Here is a 25,780-nt window from a genome sequence, read left to right as displayed (position 1 = left end):
ATGAGACTTATATAATACAGATGTAATATCTAATTTCTCTATGATCTCATGGATATCCGTCTATGCTAATATTTTGATTATCTTAAGAGCGATAGTAGATTTCAGAAACCAGTGAGGAAAGACCTTATTTTTATTTTTTATTATTATTTTTAAAGGAAACGCAGTGTTGCATCTATTTCAAGCTACAGGGAATTGGGTATCTTTCTGATAAGGGGACATAATCAAATATATTAAAAAATTGAGCTTTCTATTTTGCTTTCAATACGCTTTACTTTCTGCAATGAAGAACTTGCTTTACTTTCTTTCTGTATAGTATTAAATTAGACTAGAAAAGATCTAGAAAACAGCATAAATTTAGTTTTCATGCTTATACAATGTCACCTATAAAACAAATGCATAATTTTCTGGCTGTAGCATGAACAAAATCAGCTAAGCAATATAAAATTGTTTCATCTGCATAATGGTAAAGTTTGCAATCTGAGAAGCAGAGCCAGCACTATAATTTATGTATATATATATTAAATAAAACTGGACCAAAATTTAACCTTGTGGTACACCTTTAAGGTACAGATGCCAAATCTGAATAATTCATTGACATGCACTCTTTTGGGTCTATTCCAGAGCAGTGGCATCAAAGCAAATACTTTAAGCTAAATTAAGTGGAAGAGAAGTGGTGATAATGATGGTAATAAATAAAATATGTATACAATAATAACAAATAATAAACCATGGGTACTTGGTGCCTTGCACAGGCTTTCACAGTAAACACCAGAGTGTGTGTTTATGACAGTGTGACATACCTGGGTTTGCGTTCCCTAACTGTACCCTGCGGGGGCACTACGGCACTGAATCTTGATAAAATAGTGCTGCTACGCTGTGTGTGGTTCAGTGTGATAGGCTGGTTAGCCAAAGACGGGTAAGATCCCAACGTACTACAAAGGGACAACCTAAGGCAGGCACAGTCTCGATCTGACCACCACATGCATTTTAACAGAACACGGAGAGAACATCGTGGAAGGGAAGCGCAGCCCAGGGGGAGAGTGAGTGGATGAATGGAGTGATGGGGTGTGTGTCAGTGGAGGCTTGTGCAGGGTAGCCCAGCCCAGTGGACAGGGGAAAGACAACAGAGGGTGGAGCAATTTTGTGTTAAGTTTTCTGAAACAGAAATTCTGTTTCAGAAAAAGGGGGAGATGTAAATAGATGATCATTATTACCACCATTATTTGCCCAATAATTATTTTATACTTTTTATCTTTTTTTTAAACCTATTAACCTTTTTCATCCCTCACCACTATTACTAAAATTTTTTGACCAATAATTATTTTATAAATATAGAGCATTTTTCAAACTTTTAGCTTGTTTATCTTTTAAAGTATGGTTTTAAAACAACCTCTATGCAGATGAGCAATTACTTTCAGCAATATTGTAAAAGTTTTAGCTTTTAAGACACACTCAATCATAACTTTAAAATATGAAATGTAGACACAAAATTAAACTTTCACTATTCAACATGTAAGCCATTTTTTTAACAAGAAAAACAGTAAGTGAGACTTGATAAATTGTTTAAGGAAATAGATGTATTGGTGATAATGGTGGAAAGCAATCTGCTTGGCATTGTATATGCATAAATACATATTGAACATATTGATCAGTAAATGAAAAGCATTGTTCGGATTTTATTGGCTATAATAACAAGAACAAAGCAAAGAATAAAATTGTTTATTGATATTGCTAATATTATTGTCTGTAATGGAAAGATTGATACAGAGAAAAATAATCACGTTCCACTTCTCCCAATTTTTAAAGCACTAAATAAAATCAACTAAAACTAGAAATCAAGGCTTAATAAAATCTTGGGAATTGAAAAAGTCAGAAACATAATTTCTTAGTAAAATAGCACACCACAGAAAATTAAAGTGGCAGGTAAAATAATATAGCCACAAGCGGTGATTCTAAAGTCCAAGCAAAAGTAACCCAAGAAAGCCCAGTACATCAATATGGAACCATTCCTGAGACAGAAGCCACATTATGTGTAGTTTGTTTGAGTTTAAAACTTTGGGCCCTGATATTCTATTAATCAGTGTGGATATGGAGGGGAAAATAGAGCAGCTGATCATTACGATCTATATAAAAACATGATTCAGATGTATTTCCAAATGTTTGTTTCTTATTTATTATCTATAAGGTATTACCAATACAATATGAGAAGATCTACAGGAAGCTTTAAGTGGGAGGCTTAACAGCAGGTGCGTTTAAAGCAGCAGTTTTGTGCTGTGAAGCAGTAAAATATGGTCTGTACAATGATGCTGCAGAGTTGAGGTGTGTGATCTTTAGCTTGGTTAGTGTTTGTGAGAGTGGACGTGTTTGAGTTTGTGTGTGTGCATGCATGAGACATAGTGTGTGTCTGGTGATAAACTTAGGCGTGCAAATTGGAAGTGTTTGTAAGATCTAATTTGGATATAAGAGATTGGTTGGTGTGACAGGGAAGCAGTTACACTAAAAGGGAAAGGGATGTGAACAAAATGAAGGTAAAAGCAAGTAATTAATGGTGATGATAATTAAAGGTTGCAATTTAAAATTGAAAATTCCTAAAAGTTAGGGATTTAAAGCACTTTTGACATTAAAGATCATGATTGAGTATAACTGAAAATCAGGACAACTGAAGAAGGTAAGAAAACAAAAATTGGGCTGAAATCTGTGCACAGACAAAATTTAAATATGAAATAATTAACTTCCAAGGGGAAATTAGAGCTCAAGTCAAGTGTGATAAATGTATTTTAACCATGTATTTTAACTTGCAGAAAGGAGACACGGAGGACGCCTTAAAAACTTCCAAAATGAATAGTGAACCTTAAACATGATTATAACGAATACAAAAGTTTCGTTTCAGATCTGTTTACACAGGGGGAGAAGGAGAACATGGTGCAAAGGTGGACCAATACAGACACGGAGTCAGGGCTCCTCCGCCACTACGCACGAAAGGGGAACGAGCCTGGCTGGATTGAGCCTTTCCAGGTGACTGAGAGAACAACGTATGCAGATCAACTGACAGGCGAGGGTTCTACAGCTGTGCAACAACAGAGATCGCTTAGAGAGCCAGAGGGAGAGGTGAGCACAGCAGCTGAATCGTCTGACCCAGATGGAGGCCCGCAGCAGGAAGGAGGGGTAGCACACTCACCCCGCAGCAGCAGCAGCAGGAAGGAGGGGCAGCAGAGCCCCCGCAGCACGGGCCTGGCCTGGCCACAGCAGAGAAAAGATTTCTCAGAGCACAGCAGCAGACAGCACACAGCATGGCTGTGACTGAGGAGCAGAAGTGAGGGAGTGACTCATTCAACAACGTTTCGATTGCGTCAAAGTACACTACATACAGAAACTCTAAAACACATCTCATTAAAGAACACACATAGTCTTATCACACACCAACTCATACTTTTCATTCACTGATATTGCAGACATCAAGGTAGTATACCTTCAAGAACCCTGAAACAAGAAGAAAGAAGAAACGAACAACACGCATTGCAACTTTAACATTTACACATATAGGGTTATAAACTGTGATTTGCTAAAGTAGGGGGGAACACATTATTTTTTTTCTTTACAGGTTGTACTGAACATTGCTTTCCTTTACAGGTGGCCGAAAGACTCTTGAAAAAACGAAATTGTAAAAAAAAAAAAAATATATATATACACTCTGTAACCTTAACACTTACACATATAGAGCTATAGATAACAAGTTTACTAAATACTGGGAAACTTAGAGGGAAAACACATTTATGGTTTAATAATGACATGGTACGGAAAAAGGGAGTGGGACAGGTCAAAGTACGGAAACTATAACGGACAAGCATTTCCTCTGGCTATTCCAATATGGCTCCAGATAATAATAACCGTTGCCCTCATGGGTATCATGATAATAACATTGGCCATCGTATCAAAGCAAGAACAACTAACAACGGTAGAGGGAACAATTGTAAACACATCAGCAACCGTACACCCGACAAACGCAACAACTACAGACCAGACAACACAGCTTAATAGAACCAAACGATCAACCATCAATCAGCCTAACTTAAAATGCTAATATGATAACAACCTATAACTTTGCCAGCTGTAAAAAGCCTTATATTGTGATAATATTCATGAAATAATTTATTTTTATATTTTTAAAGTAATGAGTATTAAACCATAACGGTAATGATAATACACAGTGTAACTGAGGACAGTTTTAGCAATATTAACACAGATTTCTCAAAGGGAGAGAATAGTAACCAACTGACCTTATCTCCATTTTGAAACTTGTCTCTGAAGTGATGCATCATGGGATAGCTGATCAATTTAAAGGCACAGTGTATTTTTAGGGGGGTAAAATCATGAAACGGTAATGAGAAAAAATTCTTCGGACACAGTTATTTTCTTTAAAATCAAGTACATTTTTTGTTCAAAAATATTTATATTATGTATAAATGTTGATATTTTAAATGACTTTAATCTATTTTATTGATTCGATATGCTTAGTACTTTTAATATGGTTTAACTTAAAATTAGAAGGAAGGGGTACGGACACATAACGGTGATGAGAATTTCCATATATATATATATATTTTTTTAATTAATTTATATAAAAATAATTTTCTATGATAATGAAAACAATTGATCCATACAGTACTACCTATTTGCTTTACACACAATATCAGAGTTTTTGTGAATTAAGTACTGATTTTAAAAATTGTCATGGACATGTTGCATGCAGCTTCATGAGAATCACCCATAACACCGATTAAGCAGCTTATACGTAATTAGGTCGACACATGTCAATTGGGATCGGCCTATACTGGAATGTAAGGAAGAGCAAGAGGAAATGCTGGAAATCACCTAGTCTTGGGATGACTTTAAGGTTATGATGTCACTTCCTCCTTTGATAGAGTTCATCTCATTAGCCGCCTGGGTGGCAGAGGGGCTGTGAGAGAATTTTTCCTGTCAAAATAGGTTGGAAGGCTGCCGCGACAGGTTTTCGCTCTCACATTTTAGTACAATGTTCATACACATGTTTTCAAGTGTTGAACATATGTAAATACATGATTTGGAGGAATTACGGTTTGTCGACGTATCTGTTTGATACGTCGAAAGGGGGAATTATGGAAAATCTTACGAAGAAACCTTGTTTACCTTGAAATGTATTGACAAACACCTAATAATCATGATTACTTACCATCGTATGAAAACCTTGTATTTTATATGCATTAACCAATACTTACACCACATTTGATCATTTTATTATTCACATATTATTCACACATTTATACTAACACTATATTTGATCATTTTATCACTCACAGTATATTTTTTACACATTTATATAGAAAACTAACCTCTAACCACACATATAGTAAAACATTGTTTCTAACCAGCATGTGACATTGAGTCTGACAGACAGGATACATAACATAAGGGAGTTTGCTAACGTATGGGAACCTATTATATGGCGGACGAATCACGCGCCACTGACACCTCACTGAAACCCATTGTGTGATTGCATGTTTTTCTCACTAACCGCTACAAATTATCAGATAGTGCATTCTGCATGACCTAACTTAATACAAAGGAGGCTTCTGGGCAAACAATACGGTCTTTCTCTCTCCGTGCACGTAAAGTCCTTCACCTGTCAAATTAAGGAGGGCATGCGCACAGGGAGTGCAACACTGTCTAATTACTGAACAATGCCGGACTGTCTGGCTGCGCACACTCAAGGCCAAAGACTAGCGAATCTTGAGCGCTAACACGTAACACCATGCATGCTGACATAAGATGATTTTTAGCAACGCCTCATCGGCAGATATCACGTCATTTTTCGTATATACATGGAGTCAGATCATTAGAGGTTCAGAGCATATGTGGAACGGTCAACGACCGCTCTTTTCTGTGTTCTCCTGGATCCAGTCTTTTGTAATAAATACTTGTTTTGCTTTCAACTTCACTCCATCTGTCTGAGACTCCTCTATTCAGCGAACACGTAAGGGAGTTGTAGCCCGGACGAGAGGTGGGGGTAGCCCACCTCACATTTTCATTTCTACAACACTACCTTTGTCTAGATAATGTATAGCTGTATATAAAACTGTACGTACAGTAGTATGTACTAGCTGCACCCCCAGCATACACAACTTGCTGCTTACTTTTTAGATACTTCACCATTAATAATTTAGTGGTGACAGAATCCAAACTGGTACTTTAATACTCAGTGTTGGGAAGGTTACTTTTAAAATGTAATCCCTTACAGATTACTGATTACATCACTCAAAATGTAATTTGTAACGTAATCAGTTACATTACTTCAAGTGAGTAACGTAATCCGATTACTTTGGATTACTTTTTCGTTTTTTTAAGCCTGAATGAATGTAGCAAACACATATTGCATATTATTATTTTAGTTTTCTTTCCAGTTAACAAATAGATAAACAAATAAAACAGCCTTTTCAATCACTCTATAAAAATACGTATGAAACCATTTCATCAAACAATTTTATAAAACACTTTTATAAATTGATGATAAAACCATTAAAAACCAAGCTATCTATTTGCAGGTTTGCCACCAGTGTTAATTTTGACAACAAATTTTGATTTAGTTTTAGTCATAGTTTTGTGATGAAAATAGCATTTAGTTTTAGTCATAATTTAGTCATCTGAAATGTTTTTAGTTTTAGTCGACTTAATGTCATAAGAATATAGTCTACAAAAATTACAGTAAATTTATTCGACTAAAATGTAAAGGGTGTAAATGTAAATGATTTTTCATCAGTTCCCTTGAATTATTAACTATACACTTATACGAAATTAAATGTTTAATAACCACTTAAGTAATATTGTTAATGTTTAAATGTGAAATATATTTATATATGATTTAATGTATATTATTATTATTATTATTATTATTATTGTAGGTGTGTGACTATACATATTTTACATTTAAAATTTTGTTTTAGAAATCAGGTCATAAAACATCTGAATAGTTAAATTATAGTTTGAACAGAGCTGTGGAAGCAAAAACAACTTTTAAATTATCTAGTTTAATCTCCAGCAGTAACTCAGCACATCTACTGTAGCTACAGTCTATAAATGAGACACACATTCACACACTGTCCTGTAGAGATGCTCTCAGGATGTACTGAGAGACTTCATGAGTTAAAGTGAGAAACTTATGAGAAAGTGCTGTAAGGAACTTTTGGGTTCATAGATTGACTTATTTTATTGTTTTATTTTGGATATATTATTGAGTTCCTTTCTGACCTGTTCCTGCTTTAACACTAGCTATATCTTTCCCACTGTGAGACTAAGCAGATGATCTGGTCTTAATGAGTGAGTTCTGTATCAGTTCTGTGTTTTAGTGCACTGCTGAGTTAAACACATCAGCTCATGAAATAACATCAGCATTAAAACGCGGATCTCTGCATGGAGATCTGTGTGACTCTGGTCTGCAGAAGCTGAAAGATTAGTGGTGTTTTTACCGGAGATGGAGTCGCTCCACGCGGTTTACACGTTATCTTGTTTTTCGCGACGTCAAAGGAGAAATATATCGCCTCTCCTCTCTCTCTCTCCCTGCTGAACACTGTCGAGTTAACTTCCAGTCGAGCTCCGTAACGACAGGTTAATTCCCGGGTTTGTAACTGAGCGCGCGGCGCTAGTGAAGGAGAGGCGGGTACTGATTGGATGAGTACCCCGCTTGTCCCGCCTCTTCACCTTCGCTAAAGTAGCAGTGATTGGATCTCTTCCTAACTGGTCACTACCTTTCACAGAACTAACTCAGTTATGATTGGATTTCGTCCCTGCCAAACATTTTCGTCTCGTTTTTATTCGTCTACGAAAATGTCAGTTAATTTCGTCTCGTTGTGTGTGCGGAGCCGCTGTCTGCCCCTCCTACCGTCTCGCTGCCTGCACGCACACAGACACCGCTGCACACACAAATAGGGATGAGTGATGGCGTTTTGTCAGTGATGGATTGGAAGACCAAAAATAGGAAAGTACCGCAATGTAATCCATTTATTTTAGCAGAGTAACTGTAATCTGATTACCATTTATTCAAGCAGTAACTGTAACGGATTACAGTTACTCATAAATTGTAATCTGATTACGTAACGCCGTTACATGTAATCCGTTACTTCCCAACACTGTTAATACTACATTATTATATTATTACTACCACATTTCGCTTGTAATACTTTTACACATGTAGTATTTTTATACATGTCAGACTTACTTATAACGGTATGTTTTTACAATTGTGTGTTGGTAATTGAACAAAGGATCTGAACTCTTCTTTCAACATTGTGTGTGTGTGTGTGTGTGTGTGTTTAGCTACAGCTGAGGATGGCGATCCCAACGGTCCGCATTGTAAATCCAGATGCCCCTGTTCATCGTCAGCAGGCCATACTGGTGGCAACTAAAGAGGCCCGATGCTACAGGGACAAAAAAAAGGTCTTCCCCAAACCTCCACAGGAGCTTCTGCACGAGACCACAGCACTGGCCCATGCTGAGAAGCTCCTTCGAGCAGAGGGGATTCCTGCGCCATCAAATCAGATGTGCCTGGGAAGGCTGGTTGTGCCATTTGGCCAGTACGAGAATGGCCCTTTCCACTGGCTTGTGGCAAATGATGTGGGCTACATGAAGTAGTAAGCAGTATTATATTAATTCCATTATTAGCTGTGCATCTTAAATAGTGTGCTTTAAAGAAGTTACCTGAATATGTGTTTGCGTAAAACTACGGCTGTTATCAAGTGTTAATTTTTAGTCTTTGTAAATAACGTCTCTCATTCGCAGTTGCATAAACTATGACAGTACTAAGTTGTTTTATATGATTCCAGTATAACTGACAAGCACAGGGCAGAGGTGGCCGACCCACCGAAAAAGGGGGAGGTACTGAACCGGTGGGTGAAAGACTTCCTCACAGAATACGCAGAGAGTTTCCCGCCAGTCTCCATTGTACTCGAGGCTAACATCGACAGGTGCATCTATGGTCAGAGAGGGTTTGAGGATCACACCTTTATAGAGATGTGGGAACTCTACAGGCAGTATCCTACCCAAAAGGACAGGCCAGAGCAGTTTACTGCTGATCAGAGGGAGTTCATTAAAAAGGCATACACTTCTGTGAGAAGGTGGCTACACACACCAGTGACCCACATCACAAGTGTGCAGATGAAGAGGTTCAGGAAGTTTATTTCTGATAAGGACCAAGTAAGTGTAAACAGGAAAATAGAAGAATTGCAGAGTAAATGGACAGCATAGTGTAGTACATGTAAACTGTTCAATCAGTGATTTTATTTTTTAACAATAACAATATCAACCAGATGTTTTTACTTTGTACTCCTTTTTCTTTGTCCAGCAACTGCAGGCAGGCACCTCTAAGTTTGATCCCTCATCGTGGCAAGGTGATGACATGGAACTGGTTGCTGCTAGCCAGCGTGTGGAAGGCAAGGGAGATAGCAACTTCATAGACATGCATGTTTTATTTAAATGACAAGATAATAAAATAATGGACTACTCTGTTTTGTGAATTTTTAGACTCACTGAAGTCTCAAAAGTCCCCGTCTCGGCCAGAGAACAAGACTAAGAAGACTCGGGAGGCCGCTGTTAGGCCGAAGAGGTCAGAGACTACTGTCCAGCCAGAACAGCCGGAGCCAGCCGCCCTGCCCAAAAAACCTGCACCTCAGAAAAAGTGTCCCAGCCAGTCCACAGAGGTCCCCTCCGCAAGCCAGGCTCATGCCTGTCCTTTGCCATCGCAGACTGCGGAATTATAAACAGTGTAAATGAGAACAGTGTTTTATAGGATTTTTGTAGTTAAAATATTCTGTACATTTAAAGTTTTGTAAATGTTTTGTATGCGCTGCATGTTGCAGTTGGAGCTGGAGGGTTGGGTGCCTCTGTGGGAAAAGCCCAACGGAATCCCCCCTGCCGACATTTCCTGGCTAAAAGAGGACACAGAAAGAGGGCTTTTCACCTCTGTTCAGGTGCACAAGGACAACGCGGGTCTGTTCAAAAGGCGGCGGGTGATGAGGTCTGACCGCATGTGGTTTTACCCACCAGAGCCTCCTGGCTACGTCAGGAGTGGTGTGCCATCTCCACAGCCCTTTTTCCGGAACCGTGTCTTTGTGTGGCGCCCTGTAGGAGTGTGGAGGTACTCCTTGAAGTGTCCTCGAGGGGATGAGTGTGTGGGAAGAGGACAGAATGTGTACCTCTACAAGTCTGGCTACCACCACCGGGTATGTATGTCTCACCTCAACCATATTTTAATTATTGCATTACAGTTGAATATTTATTACCACGTGTTTAATTTTTTTTTCACCAACAGGTACGACACATCTGTGACGTGTCCAGCTGGTACACGATGGTCACTGAAGTCCTGTGCTGTGGACCATGTACAAAGGCAGCCAGAAGTGGAGAAGGCAGCGCATTCGGCCGATGGCTAGCATGGGATTCCGCTATTGTAACTCAAATCAGCGAGGCTCATCAGGCCATGTTCCCTGCCATCCTCACCAGCAAGTGAGTATACCGAACGATGACGTGTGTGCTTTACACAAGTTAAAGCCAAATAAACAGAAAGTAACGACTGTTGCTTTGCTTACAGGCGCGGTGTGGATAGAAACGTTGTGCGCCTTTTGAGGGACAGAACCGAAGGGAACACGATGGTCAAAGTGTGGCGGCAGATTCAAGAGAGTCACGTCGAGGAGCACCTTCAGCGTATGGACCTGTACACCACGCTCCTCATGACTCTCGTGGAACCCGGAGGGATCGTCTCTGCATTAGGGCACACTTTCCAGGCTCCATCTCCTCAAAGGGAGCTTCCCTCTGCGCGGCTCTTGCGACATGCCTTCCTGTTGGCAGAGGCTGGTAACGTTCAGGACTACAGGAGCCAGATCCTCTCCACTTTTGGCACTGTACTGAAAATGGACTCAACCAAGAAGGTATGTAAATCAGTACATAATGGTATTCCGTACAATGCAAAACATGAAAGCTTTTATTCATTTTTAATTGGGGTCAACTGTAAACATTGTTGATAAATTACTCAAAACAGAATCTACCTATGCAATATGCATTATGCCACCTAAACCTGTTTTTCAGGTGGTGAAGAAGCTGTCTGGGGAAGGTGCACGCTCTGCCAAGTGGTTCACCAGCATCGGAAACGAGCATTCCCAGGTAGTTTCCTTTGTTCTGACTTGCGAGGAGTCTGCTGAGAAGCTGAGTCCGATGTGCCGAGGTGTCGTGGACAGGTTTCGGATGGCCAATCAACCCGTTCCTAAAATCCTGTACGTGGATCGTGGTTGTTGCCGTGCCCAGGGCCGTACAGCAGTGGAGGTTTTGTTCCAGCCTTGGGTGGATGATGGAATGATCGTGCGTCTGGACATATTTCACTGGATCCACCGCTTTGATGTAGCCATCCGAACAGAGTCTCACTCCAAGTACGCTGCATTTAAATCTGCGCTAGCTGGGGCAGTGCTGGCCTATAACCGCACGGACTTGGAGCTACTCATCAAAGCTGTCTGAGCAAAATATCCAGCAACGATGTCTACGGTCTCAGATGAGGTCGTTGTCCGCCACCACATCTCGAGGGAACAGCTGAAGCACCATGTGCGGAGGGTGACTCTTGGGGCTCAGGAAACGTTCCGACTCGTCCATTTGGCCATCGAGGAGCTGAAAGGCCCAAACAAATGTAACATTTAATTGTGTAAATATTCTAATATGTTTTATTGCAATGTTCAGGTCCCCACTGTGCTGCACGCCCCTATCAGGTTTACCTGATAAGCGGTATCGCGCGCTGGAATTCGGACAGGACCTCCGATGCTGTGTTTGGTGGCAAAGGACAGAATGTACTCTGCACCTCTGATCGATCGCCTCAACGCCCGTTGTCAGCAGCTGTTTGGAGAGCCTGTGGAGGAGAATTTCCGGGCTTCTGCTGATGTCCATTCTGCTGAGCTGCTCGGGTTGGAGTATTTGTTCAGTCAGAGCAGTGGGGAGCCTTTCTCTCTTCAGGACATTGCCGACGATGGACCCAGTCCAGAGGAGGAGGTGGTTCAGCCTGGGCAGCTTGATCCAGATGAAGCTGATGAGGCATACCAGAGTGACGTAGAAGTGGACAAGGGTGTCCTGGATGCCGATCTGCCCCACATCACTCTTACCAGTGACGAAACCTCCACTGTTCACCCTCCAGCCTTTGTAAGTACCTGTGTGTCTGCCAGAATTTAATGTGCAGTGGTTGCTGCAAAAAAGAGACTGTGTATTCATTTGTTTTGTTTTTGTTTTTTTTTTTACAGGAGGATGCCTGCAGTTCAAACCCTCTCCCTGGTTTTAAAGAACTAGAATCATTCTTCTCTGTGCTGGTTGAGATTAGCCTAATTGAAGACAAGCTGTCGCTTACCACTGACCAGAGAAACAGGGTTCTCGAAGCCTGGAATGCAGTGGAGGAGCATGACAAACAGCCACAGCAGTTCAACCAGATGTACAGAACACACTGGGGCAATACCCTCTACTGTCGCACCAAAAGGGACGATCTTGTTGAGGCTGCTGTGGTACAGAGGATGAAGATGGCCAAGCGCTATGCACCGGCACAACAGGACATCAGTGCTCAGAACAACAGGCTGATGTACACCCTGGTGAAACTGTTGTGGTTGCAATTACCTCAAGGTTCTCGCACCAGCCCTGAGAAGAGTACCATCTTAAAGGCGTACGAGCAAATTCAGCACCGGATATTGGCAGAGGATCCAGTCCTGTGCAGGGCAGGAATTCCTTTGCCAAAAATCAACATCAAGACCGTACGAGACTTCATCCGTTGCCAAGAGAGAATCCTTAACCTGCACTCCACAAAACAGCCTTCCACCATTACAAAGACCACCTCCATCTCGTCTGCAGACCTTCCTCCAGCACCGCTCCAGCCGGCACCAGACTACCCAATGATGGAATATGTGCCCACACCTAGCATGGCAGGGACAAAGATGTTAAAGGAAAGAACAGACATTATGACTCTCTCCCGTCCTCATCCAACACTGCCACCACCTGCACCACAGCCACTGCTGGTAAGGAAAACACCTGCCACCTGTACCATCACCAGACCTGTGCCTGAGTCTACTTCAGCTTCTGGAATTGCTGGTCCAACCACATCAGTCCCTTCGACTGTGCCCTTAAAACCTGCCACGCAGACCAGTAGCACATCGCACAGTACGTGCAGTTCTTCACTGTGGGCGAGAGCTACACAATACAAGCGCAAGCTGAAGGAACAGCCTTCAGAAGTAGGAGCCAGACTTTCACGAGTGCAAAATCTCCCTGTCTGCACAATCTGTGATCAGCCTACCCAGGGACATAAAAAATACAAAAAAAAGAGCTTCTGCCCTGTAAAAATGATGTCCCCGTCAAGAGGTCTGAACAACAGGGTGTACGATAGCTATGAACATTTCACCTCTGTTGTTGACATGTTGGACAATTGACCTGTAATAATTCTGTAAATACAGCATGGTTGGACTTTGTAAATAGTTTTAATTTAAAAGTTCTAGGTTAGTGGGAAAAAAGGTTTATTTGTAAATATGTGCATCTTAATATAAAAGTTGTTGATGGTGTTCATTTTTAAGACTTTATATTCTTAATTGTTTTAATGCTAAATTTGTTACCTAGATTAGTGCTGTCTTTGTACTGTGTTTCCTGTTTTCTGCACTTAAATCACAATTACAGCATGAACGCACCTACACCGCATCTACATTGTACATAGTTTTAATTTTATGCCACTTTGTTCTTAATCATTCAATGATAGCCCTTAAATTGTCTAAGCTTTAGCACTCTTGTGTCTTGGTAGCCTTATATTTAATATGTTCTGGAGGGAAAAAAGCTGTGTTTGTAAATATGTGCATCTTAATGTAAAAGTTGTTGATAGTGTTTATTTTAATGACTTTAATTTCTTAATCATTCTAATGCTAATGCTTGTTCATTTTATTTGTGCTGTATTGTGTACTGCGTTCCCCATTTCATGCACTTAATTGATAACTTGATGCGGTTAGGGAAAATTCAGTTACATCATGGTTGCACTGTTTATACTGTAGTTTTAATTTTATGGCACTTTGTTCTTAATCATTCAATGATGGCCCTTAAAATTGTCTACACTTTAGCACTGTTTGTGCTAACAGTTTATTTATGTTATGTTAGTTTTATGTAAAAAAAAGCTTTGTAACTATGTACCTCTTCATTTAAAAATTGTTGGTAGTGTTCATTTTAATGACTTTATATTCTTATTAATTCTAATACTAAATTTGTTATTGAAACACTGTCATCCTTGATAAAATGTGTTTGTTTGAACAATTGTTGGTCATTTTTCATAAATGTACATATTTAAAAAAAAACATTTTAGGCCTTCCAATAATAATTCTAAACTTGTCAAATCAAATTCAAAATGGGTTGGAAATAAATAACTGATTTCCTATGTATTATGAAAATCAATATAAGAATAAAATTTATAGCTATGTCACAAAGTAGACACACACACAGTCATAAGCCATAAGTTTAAGTTTAAAGTTTATTTGTCATACGCAGTACATACAGCTTTGATCATAAAAAAACAACAAAATATATAAGACAAACATCACAAAGTTAAAATAAACAATATAAATAGACTTTAAAAATATAAGCTGAAAGCAAGATGTAAAGAGTAGATATATACAGGGAACAATGATGATTGAGATATTTACTCAATCTCGGGGAATTGGCGTTGTAACAGCATTCAGCCAGAGTTGTGTGTTAATAGAAACACAATATGAAACAAATCCAAAAAGAAAACCACACACACACACTCAACAAAACAAACTATTAATATAGTTAACTTGGATGAAATAGATGAAATATAAGAGGAATAAAGCACCACAATAAATAGTCTCTGAACATACTATCGTCCCTGGAAAACGTGTCTTCAAAGGGATTCAGTTCGCCCGGTGAAACGGCAACAGACAGCAGCTGTCAGGAAACCACAAAACACACGTGGATTAGAGGTTTGACAGACAAACAACCAATCAGCGCCCTCAAACTCTGTCCCTCCCACTGACTTATACGTAAACACAAACAGCGTCACGAACGTAGACAATTAGCCAATCACATCGCTAGGAAATTGCACTACGGTACGGCGCACCCCCTATACAGGGGGAGAAGGAGAACGTGGTGCAAAGGTGGACCAGTCCAGACACAGAGTGAGGGTTCCTCCGCCATTACGCACGAAAGGGGAACGAGCCTGGCTGGATTGAGCCTTTCCAGGTGACTGAGAGAACAACGTACGCAGATCAACTGAAAGGCGAGGGTTCGACATGGTGCAACTGGAGTCAGTGTGCAGCCGCCCAGCCCAGAGATCGCTAACTGAAAGCAGGAGGGGACGAGACAGCAGCAGCTGAAAAGTCTGACCCTGCAGCAGCAGCAGCAGGCCCGCAGCAGGAAGGAGGGGCAGCAGAACCCCGCAGCACGGGCCTGGCCTGGCCACAGCAGAGAAAAGAGTTTCTCAGAGCGCAGCAGCAGCAGCAGCACACAGCCTGGCTGTGACCGAGGAGAGGAAGTGAGGGAGTAACTCATTCAGCAACGTTTCGATTGCGTCAAAGTACACTACATACAGAGACTCTTAAACACATCTCATTAAAGAACACACATAGTCTTATCACACACCAACTCATACTTTTCATTCACTGATATTGCAGACACCAAGAGCCAGAATAAAGCTCTTCGTACGTGGGGCTGAGGTAGTCTACCTTCAGAACCCTGAAGCAAGAAGAAAGAAGAAAAGAACACGCATTGTAACTTTAACATTTACACATATAAAGTTATAGACTGTGATTTGCTAAATTAGGGGGGGGAACACATTATTTTTTCTCTACAGGTTGTCCTGGACATTGTTTTTCTTTACAGGTTGCCTTGGACTCTTGAAAAAAACAGAATTGTAAAAAAAAAAATTATATATATATATATATATATATATATATATATATATATATATATATACACTCTGTAACCTTAACACTTACACATATAGGGCTATAAATAACAAGTTTACTAAATAGTGGGAACCTTAGAGGGAAAACACATTTATTGTGTAATAATGGCTTGGTACGGTAAAAGGGGGTGGAACAGGGCAAAGTACGGACACCATAACGAACCAGCACTCCCTCCAGTTATTCCAATATGGCTCCAGGTAATAATAACCATTACTCTAATGGGTATAATGATAATAAAGACTGTAAACCACCATGTATTTTACCTATACTGGAGTGTGAGGAAGAGCAAGAGGAACTGCTGTAAACCAACCAGTCTTGGGGATGACTTTAGGGCAATGATGTCACTTCCTCCTTTGATAGGGTTTGAATTATTGGCCGCCTGGGGCAGAGGGGCTGTGGGAGAATTTTTCCTGTCAAAAATTGGTTGGTAGGCTGCCGGACAGGTTTTCGCTCCCACTTGACGTGGGAAATTTCATTATCACAATGTTATTACTATTATAACCACCTTGTTATGACAAATGTAATCATTTTATGCATGTTCATTTCACTAGATGTGATCATTTGTATGCATGTTTATTTTATTAGATGTGTTTAATCACACTCAATATTCACAGTGGTAATTCACTTCATATTAGCTCGTTTTGCAGAGTTACCTTGTAGGTCATTCCGACAATTGTGTACGTGCTAGCTAGCAGAGAAACCTTGTCTGATAACCATTTTGGGTAAACACCAGGATGTGAACGTGAAGAGGTTATGCTGACATTTCTGACGGGAAACAACCCTAAAAAAGTCTGCCTGGGAACAGAAGGGAGTTTCCGTCTTGGGATAGAAGGGAGATTCTGAAGGATGCCGTTGCAAGCGGGAAACCTTATGTCCATACATGGTTTACGGTTCCGGATACAGCGGAGCGGGGATAAATAATGGCTCTGAGAGACTGTTACTCTCAGAGCACTTTCAGAGCGTGATGATTTCATGACTGATTGTACTCTCAATAATTTGCATTAATAAAAACTTGTTACTCATCTGACACGACTCAGAACTTAATATTTGTCTTTATTAATCGTCACAGGTATTTCCACCACACACTTCTTAGTAAAATGTTCACTCACATGTTTATCAAGTGTTGAACATATGTAAATACATATTTGGAGGAATTACGATGTGTTGACGTATCTGGTTGATACGTCAAAAGCGGGAATTGAAGAGTAACTGTTTATTTTACCTTGAGTGTATTGACAAATATCTTTCAATTATGATTACTCAACTTAGTATCTATAATTACATAATCACTGTGTGAAACCTTGTATTTTATATGCATTAACCAATACTCACATTATATTTGATCATTTTTATTACTCAGTGTATTTTACACGCATTTATATAGAAGATTAACCAATAATCACAATATATTCTTTACATATATAGTAAAACATTGTTTGATCAGGCATGTGACTAACACAGGCCTTATTATGACAAATTAACCCACATGATACATAAGGCGTTTACTAACACATAGGACCTATTATATGGCGGACTAACCACGCGCCACTGACACATTAACATATAATATATGGAATCCATTGTGTGACGTGTGTAGCTTATGCTTGAAGCATTTCGTTCACTGCATGTTTCTGACTAACGGCCATCAATCATCAGCTAGTGCACTCTGTACGAACTGAATTGATACAAAGGAGACTTTGAAACGAACAGGGCGGCACTGTCTGATTACTGAAACAATATCACACTGTCCGGCTGGATACAGTCAAGGCCAAACACTAGTGGTCCGGTCAGACCTGTGAAACTTGAGCACTAACACGTGAAATTACGCATACTAACATGAGATGATTTTAGCAACGCCTCATCAGCAGGTTTCGCGTCATTTGGGGGTATAAACATGGAGTCAGATTAGAGGGGGGTCAGAACTTATACTGAGACAGCTAATAATTGGTTTTGTATGTTCTCCTGGATCCAGTACTTTGTAATAAATACTTGGTTTGCTTTCAACTCCACTGCACCTGTCTGACTCTCTCTATCAAACGAACACGCAGGGGAGTTGTACCCCGGACGAGAGGTGGGTGTTGACCCACCTTTCTTTTTCTTTTCTACAACAGGTCCAATACCTAAATAACATCTGGATAACAGTGTTACAGGGCAAAATAACAATCCAGTTGTGATGATGTCAGGGCCCTGAATACATCACCACCAACTCCAGAGACATTTTACCTGCAAAGACATTTTTACACAAACACAGTACTTACCTGGATCCTGTGGAAATGGCGGCGCGCGAGCCACCCGGGTCCTTAAGGTCTGGGTAGAGACCAAGGGGTGTCCTGGGGCAGGGGAGCCTGGGGGTACCTGTGAAAAAGAGAACAGAGAATATAATACATTAACATTGTAAAATTATCATCAATACTTACCTGGACGTCCAAATGTTTACATGCATGTCATTCTGTTTGTAAATATGTTAATATTGTACATATACAATCATGTATAGTTGTCTTACCCACCTGCCCTCAAGTTAATTACTTGTTGGTTTAGCCGGGGATGGGCTAAAGGTATTTAAAGGCAGGCGGGTACACTATTGGGGGGCTGGTTGAGCGTGGCTGGTATGCTGACGGGAGTTTATTGTGCTGAGTGTTAGCATTTGTGGTGGTAGCTGCCAATCCACCTTTAGCTCCTACCAGTGTAGCGTGTAAATAGTTTGTATATATATTGTAAATTTCGTTTTGTTTTCATTTTTGTTTTTGGGTTCGGGTGCTTAATTCGTCACAATAAACACTTCAAAAGGGATTCTTACCTGGTTCCGGACTGTTTTTGCGTCTCTGCCTCACCTCTCTCCGGTAACCTCCTGACCACTTGTCCTCACACTACCACACCAGTAATAAATTGACTAATCTATAACCAGGGTTCATACACCTTTAACAAGGTAAAAATCAAGCACATTTCAAGGCCCATTTTTAAGTTTTTCCAGCACCTTTCAGCTGTCGTAAGTTAATGATAATGATGATCTCAAAACTGCGATTCAGCGATAATCAATATATCTCAAAACTAGTCCACACTTCACAGCAACTATACAACTGAGAAAAATAGCAGGAATTATGGATTTATTTGTGTCAGATTTACACAATTGAAACACCACTAGGCCTATTTTTTTTTTTTTTTTTACTGAAAATGTAGAGGTGGGTAACCCAGGTCCGGAAAGTAAAAATGCCACCCAGGCCTATCTACCATCCCCCTGAATGTTAAAATTCAAGCATTTTCCAGGATTTCAAGCTCCCGTATGATCCCTGTATAACAAAGTGTTTCAAGCAGCCAGAGTTGACATGCAGGGAAAGTGCACCTAAACCTCTTTAGTTCACCAGTCTTCTTATGAAGAGCCATGAGACCTCATGTTTTCCATTCAAGCAACCAGAATCATGTGTCATATTGCTAACAATTTCTTTACAGACTGAGATTAACAGGTAAAACATCTGGACCATCAGTGCTTCTCTTAAATGGACTGAAATACTTTATATTGAGCAAGCTGAAACTCACTGTGCTGTGCCATCAGCCCTGCCTTCCTCTTCTGCATGCTGGTCATGGCACCAGAGCTAGAGACACCATCACCCTCTATAAAAAAATATATATATATAAAAATAAACAAAATTTTATATATATATCATTTTTAGTACACCAACTTTTCAAATACATTTTAAAACCCACATTAAAAGGTACTGATTCATAGATGATGGAGGGAAAGAAGAAGAAAATAACTTTTTTTTTTACATTACACACCACACACAACATCTTTGGGACATCAAATGGTTGATGTCTTTTGTCCACAGAGTGAGAAATAGCACTAAATCTCATTAACTCCATCACTCTGGATTTTAAGCTGTAGCCAGAAAACAACTGTTCTCAGGAGAACAGCTTTTCTGATCTATTGTCTGTAGAACTGACTGTGCTACAAACATAAGCCATCATTTTAGCGTGATAAAGGCTGACCATTCTGGCTCTCTCTCTCATGTATTTTATAATAAATACAATATTCTCATGTGTTAATATTTTTTGGGTTCATATTGTATATGTACACACTTTATAGCATACACTGCACCACAGTCAGGGTACCATTTAGGGTCTTACCCTTGAAAGTTCCAAAATGTCCCCTCGGGGACCAATAAAGTATCTATCTATCTGTCTGTCTGTCTGTCTGTCTGTCTGTCTGAAGTCAGACTATGTTGAAGGTGCCACCATCATCAGCATCTGTGATAAACAAAAAACATTATCATACACACATATCATCCATACATACATACATTTTTTTTTAGTAGAAAAAAAAATGCATGTAGATGAATTGATAGTTTTATAGTCGCAATGAATTGTAATCAAATCTAAAACGTAAGGTGCCTAGAGATTCCCACCCCTAATAGACAAGATAAACTCACCATGAGGCTCCATTCGCATTTTCTTCTTGATTGTGGCAGTGAAGCCAGATACACCTTCATCATCCTCTGTAAAATAAAAACAATAATAAACTGTTTGTCTGGAATAGCTTATGGCAATTCTGCTGTATATGGAGACATTACAACATCAATGTGCAGATAAAACATTTAACAAAGTTTGTAAATAGCCATCAATTTATTATTACATCATGAACTATGGTACAGGATGATTACAAATTCTGCACACCATGTTACGTTGTGTTCAGTGGTGAAACACCAACTAGTGTTTTACCGCTGACATGCTAAAAACTCACCACGAGGTTCCATCCTCACTACTGGTCTGTCTGTCTGTGGGCTGTCAGTTTGTGCCATACTGCTACCTGCAATTTTTCATTACCATTACATTAAGTATCTCATAAAAAGGACTATAAGGATTTACAGAAAGACACAGGTGTTATGGATAATTTCCGATTCATAAGTATTAAATATTTGTAGAGTATAATGAAATACCAAAAACCTAAACACCTAAAATGATAATTAACAGTCTAAACACTTGTATTAAATGTGTATAATAATGTATAGGACATTAATAAAAACACGTCTTTTACAAAGTAACTGGCATTTAAAGAACCTATTCAAAAGGGTTTAGAATATTAGACAAATATTTTAAATGTATTCAGAAACATACCAGGAAGTGAAAAGTCAAGAGTGTTGAGATTCTGGCCTTTGATGGTCTCCGTGCCTTTCTCCATTGCAAAGAGAAGTTTGCTGATCCTTGACAGCTGAAGTGTTTTATCTGTCTGTAAAAATCACAGTGCACCCTAATGTCATGTCCCATGAATCTCGCACCTTGCTCCAACTCTTGCTGGTCAAGATTCAGCAGCTGACAAAGTGTAGCAACCTGCTTTCTTAGTTTGGTTGATCTAAGGAGTCCTGGGTTTTCTGCCTTGCTCTCTTCTGAAAATCTCCTCAGACAGTCACAGCCACGAAAGTTTGACATTGCAGAAGGTCTTGCGAAGACAAAGGGGTTCTGATCAGGTACACCAGCTTCTTTTCTTTTTTCTATCAGGAAATCAATTGATGCTTTTGTTCTATCTGGTAGGAGAATTGGCACTTTTCTACCTCTCTTTCCTCTGATTTCTATTCTGGTAAGGGTCTTGCTCAGTTCTTGCTCAAGCGGTGTTAGTGTTTGAAATATATCCCCATTTACTGGGGTCCTGTTTGCGTTCATGTACATGTCTAAGGTCAAGCGGGAGGCCTCACCTTCCCTTCGTCTATTGAACACAATGACCTGTGACAGAAGGCTCTCAGTCAGGTCCTTATAAGCAGACATGTTGATGCCATCTAGCAACTCCCGTTTTGCTTCGTCTTCAACCTTTCTAAGGTGCTCTTGGAGGATCATGACATCTTTAGTCAATGGGATACCGTCATCTTTGTTCCACCTGTTCTCTTCCATTGTTTTGTGTGCATTAAAAGAAACACTGTCTTTCCACTTCTGTTCTAAAAGTTCTTTGAACTTCTTTGCATTCCTTTCAGCCAAGTCATCATAATTTTCCAGAGTCTGGCCAATAAGCACATCAGTCACTCCTTTTAATGAGAAGCCAATTTTGACAGCAGTTGATGCCTTTCTGTATGCATTCTTGCTTGGGCTAAACTGAGAGATCCTTTTAACTGCCTTCAGCAGCACCTGAAACTTGGATACATGGCACAGATCTTCAAGATATTTAATACTCTTATCAATTTCCTTTGCTGCCACAACGAGTCGACCCAGTTCTCTCATTTTCTGAGAAATGTAACCAGTTGCATTATTTTTCCCACGATTTAGCAGCACATTACCATATTTACAGATCAACGCATCATTCCGTACAGTAAAGGACACAGCATCTTTTTGCATTCCATGAATGACATTCTCCGAGGTCTCCGAAATGGGTAGCAGGCTTGAAGATGCTTTTTGAACTCTACTGTTGCTCTTTTTTTTAGCTCTGCAAGTTCCCTGATGTTTCCAAAGATCACTTTTCACAAACATGGCGTAGCAGTACTGGCAAGGAAGGTAATTATCGACAGAAGCTTCAAAAGAAGGTTGTTTCCACGTCACTATTTCCCCATGGCCACTCTTAAGGACTTCTAAGTTATGTTTATAGTCACCTTTATTCCGCAGCCCCTCTAATAGATCCTTTCTTTTCTTCGATCCTAAGGGGAAGCTGAATGCATAAGCCACCTCTCTGACATCCATATGGGCATGTTCCAAATGCCTGCTTAACTTTTTGTTTGACTTTCCACAGTAGAGGTAAGGCAGTAATGGTTTTTGTCCCACTTTCGTTTACCATTTTGATTTTTTTTGCAAACCTTCACAGTTATATTCGAAGCTGTGGGTTTTTTTGGACTCTGTTTTCTGGACTTGTCTGTTCTTCTGTTTGTTCTAATAGACTTGTTTTTGTCGTCATCACCATTGGTTCTTGTTTTCCTCGTTTGTTTTTTGCACTTGTCTGGACTTGTGTTTGTTCTATTGAACTGTTGGTCATTATCCAAATTTTCATAACTACTGCAAACCTCACTGTCATCAGTACTACTGGATGATGGCTTGTAGTCAGCATCTGAGTATGCAGAATTAATGGACTCCTGAGAACTTGAGTGAAACTATAAGTAAAGAAAAATATTGAACAAAAGCTAAAACATCTAATCAAACCAACAGGACAGCAATACTCCCCTTGACTCTCCCTTTCACCTGTTTAATCTCTTCAAAGTCTACTATTTAACTTCAGAAATACTAAAGGAATTATTCACTCTAAAAATCTCTATAGTATAACCCAGATGTATTTAATCAGGCAAGACATATTTTGAAGAACAGATTTAGCTGCATGTTACTAGAGCTCTGAAGCTAGCATTACTCACAAAAACTAACCTAAAGAGTAAAGTTTCTGCAATAAAAAACACACATCACCAAAACTTCTCAATTAGTTCACTACAGTATGATTTACTGTGAAATGTTAAAATAATAAGACTTGTGTAGCTAAATGTGACCAGCATCTTAGACAACCAACTCAGGAGCAACTATGATGACTGTCATACACAGGAGACATCTGATCCAAGATCTACTGGCTCTGCTGCTGTCTCAAGTGTCTTATAGAGGTCAAACGTTAAACAAAAATACTTGAGTCCTAAAATCACACTGAGAAATCTGTGAGACAATAATTAAGGTCAGCATGCTGTGGGAACATGATGACATGTTTTGGTGAATAATTCTTATAGAAACAGCTGGACTCTTTAGATGACTTGAGTTGCATTGTTAGCATTGACAGATTTGCAGTTCCAGTTCCATACTAAGGAAACTCTAAACATGTCTTGGTGAATTGACATTTAAGTAAAGTTTAAACAGTTTAAACAATATAATTTCTGGATGAACAACTCCTTCGGTAACAGGATGCATTATTAAAATGACAAAATATATACCTGCTCAGCCTCCAATGCCATTTTTCTGTAGTTGTTGAGTAAGCAATACTGCACAGTGAAAAGGAAAACAAGCAATATACATAAACCACTACAGCAATTGTTTGAGAACTGACTGACATGGTTTTACACCAGCTTATCTATTAGTCTTTTAATCTAATCTAATTAACCTAAATTTACACATATGGAGATATGAAAGCAGAAATATAGGATATCAAGATTTTTCCTGTGGAAAAAATATATTTCACACTTCTACTCAGTGATAAAACTCCTGCATCCAGACTGCAATTTAAAAGCTCCTCCATAGAAAAACAGTAGATAATTCAGCCTGTAATTTTCTCAGAGGACGTCTGAGAAACATGTACATGATCGTTCTGAACGGGAGTAAAATCACAGAGGATAAAAACCCCCATAAAAAAAGAAAATTACCCAGAACCCCCTAAAATACTAATCCCGTCGTCCAGATAGGATTTAAAAAGTGAAAGTAGGGGGGATCGGAATCAGAGTTAGAGTAAAGGGGGGGGGGGGGGGGAGAAAGCAGAGTTAGAGTGAAGGGAGGGTGAAAGCAGAGTTAGAGTGAAGGGGGCGGTGAAAAAGCAGAGTTAGAGTGAAGGGAGGGTGAAAGCAGAGTTAGAGTGAAGGGGCGGTGAAAGCAGAGTTAGAGTGAAGGGGCGGTGAAAGCAGAGTTAGAGTTGGGGGGGTGAGAAAGCAGAATTAGAGTTGGGGGGTGAGAAAGCAGAGTTAGGGTGAAGTGGGGGGTGAAAGCAGGGTTAGAATGAAGGGGGGAGAGCATAGTTAGAGTGAAGGGGGTGAGAAAGCAGAGTTAGGGTGAAGGGGGCGGTGAAAGCAGAGTTAGAGTAAAGGGGGGTAAAAGCAGAATTAGAGTTGGGGGGGTGAGAAAGCAGAGTTAGAGTGAAGTGGGGGGTGAAAGCAGGGTTAGAGTAAAGGGGGTGAAAGCAGGGTTAGAGTAAAGGGGGGGTGAAAGCAGGGTTAAGAGTAAAGGGGGGTTGAAAGCAGAGTTAAAGTGAAGGGGGGTGAAAGCAGGGTTAGAGTAAAGTGGGGGGGGTGAAAGCAGGGTTAGAGTAAAGGGGGGTGAAAGCAGGGTTAGAGTGAAGGGGGGGTGAAAGCAGGGTTAGAGTGAAGGGGGGTGAAGGCAGGGTTAGAGTAAAGGGGGGGTGAAAGCAGGGTTAAAGTGAAGGGGGGGTGAAAGCAGGGTTAGAGTGAAGGGGGTGAAAGCAGGTTTAAGAGTATAGGGTCGTGAAAGCAGGGTTAGAGTGAAGGGGGGGTGAAAGCAGGGTTAGAGTGAAGGGGGTGAAGGCAGGGTTAGAGTAAAGGGGGGGTGAAAGCAGGGTTAGAGTGAAGGGGGGGTGAAAGCAGGGTTAGAGTGAAGGGGGGGTGAAAGCAGGGTTAGAGTAAGGGGGGTGAAAGCAGGGTTAGAGTAAAGGGGGGGTGAAAGCAGGGTTAGAGTAAAGGGGGGGTGAAAGCAGGTTTAAGAGTTGGGGGGGTGAGAAACTGCGTTAGAGTAAAGTGGGGGTATGGGAATCAGAGTTAGAGTGAACAAAGGCAGAGAAAGCAGAGTTAGAGTAAAAGGGGGGGGGGGGTGAGACTGCGTTAGAGTAAAGTGGGGCGATGGGAATCAGAGTTAGAGTGAACAAAGGCAGAGAAAGCAGAGTTAGAGTAAAGGGGGGGGGGGGTGACACTGCGTTAGAGTAAAGTGGGGGGATGGGAATCAGCGTTAGAGTGAACAAAGGCAGAGAAAGCAGAGTTAGAGTAAAGCAGTTTCTGTACATACTTCATAAAACTACTTAAATACTACTTTCCCCCAGTGTTTTTTTTTTTGCCGACCCTAGCACCGACACACAGCGGAGAACTAACTAACGCTAACTAACCAAAATAGCCTATACAGTTTTCTCTGTTTAA

At 40.2% G+C, this 25,780-nt stretch overlaps 4 protein-coding genes across 7 annotated transcripts in view; 3 read left to right on the top strand and 1 right to left on the bottom strand.

Moving 5' to 3' along the window:
* Positions 1–25,780, top strand: part of LOC125801395 (zinc finger protein 239-like) — a 250,068-nt gene that overhangs the window by 132,309 nt on the left and 91,979 nt on the right. The window lies entirely within an intron of this gene.
* Positions 10,032–11,675, top strand: LOC111197539 (uncharacterized). The gene is made up of 4 exons (XM_022686976.2): positions 10,032–10,247; positions 10,337–10,527; positions 10,613–10,949; positions 11,107–11,675. Exons 1-4 carry the CDS (start codon positions 10,038–10,040, stop codon positions 11,527–11,529), a joined length of 1,161 nt encoding a protein of 386 aa, XP_022542697.1. The 5' UTR covers positions 10,032–10,037; the 3' UTR covers positions 11,530–11,675.
* Positions 11,729–13,463, top strand: LOC125801653 (uncharacterized). The gene is made up of 2 exons (XM_049478432.1): positions 11,729–12,198; positions 12,297–13,463. The coding sequence occupies exons 1-2, from the start codon at positions 11,824–11,826 to the stop codon at positions 13,461–13,463; spliced, it is 1,542 nt and encodes a 513-aa protein (XP_049334389.1). The 5' UTR covers positions 11,729–11,823.
* On the bottom strand, positions 20,746–22,646 carry LOC125801652 (uncharacterized). The gene is made up of 2 exons (XM_049478431.1): positions 21,102–22,646; positions 20,746–20,793 (listed from the first exon to the last, which is right to left on the bottom strand). Exons 1-2 carry the CDS (start codon positions 22,644–22,646, stop codon positions 20,746–20,748), a joined length of 1,593 nt encoding a protein of 530 aa, XP_049334388.1.

This window comes from Astyanax mexicanus, chromosome 4 (genome assembly GCF_023375975.1).
Source record: "Astyanax mexicanus isolate ESR-SI-001 chromosome 4, AstMex3_surface, whole genome shotgun sequence".
Classification (NCBI taxonomy): domain Eukaryota; kingdom Metazoa; phylum Chordata; class Actinopteri; order Characiformes; family Acestrorhamphidae; genus Astyanax; species Astyanax mexicanus.
Note: the sequence above shows the minus strand (reverse complement) of the source record. Positions and strands in the feature narration are given on the sequence as shown.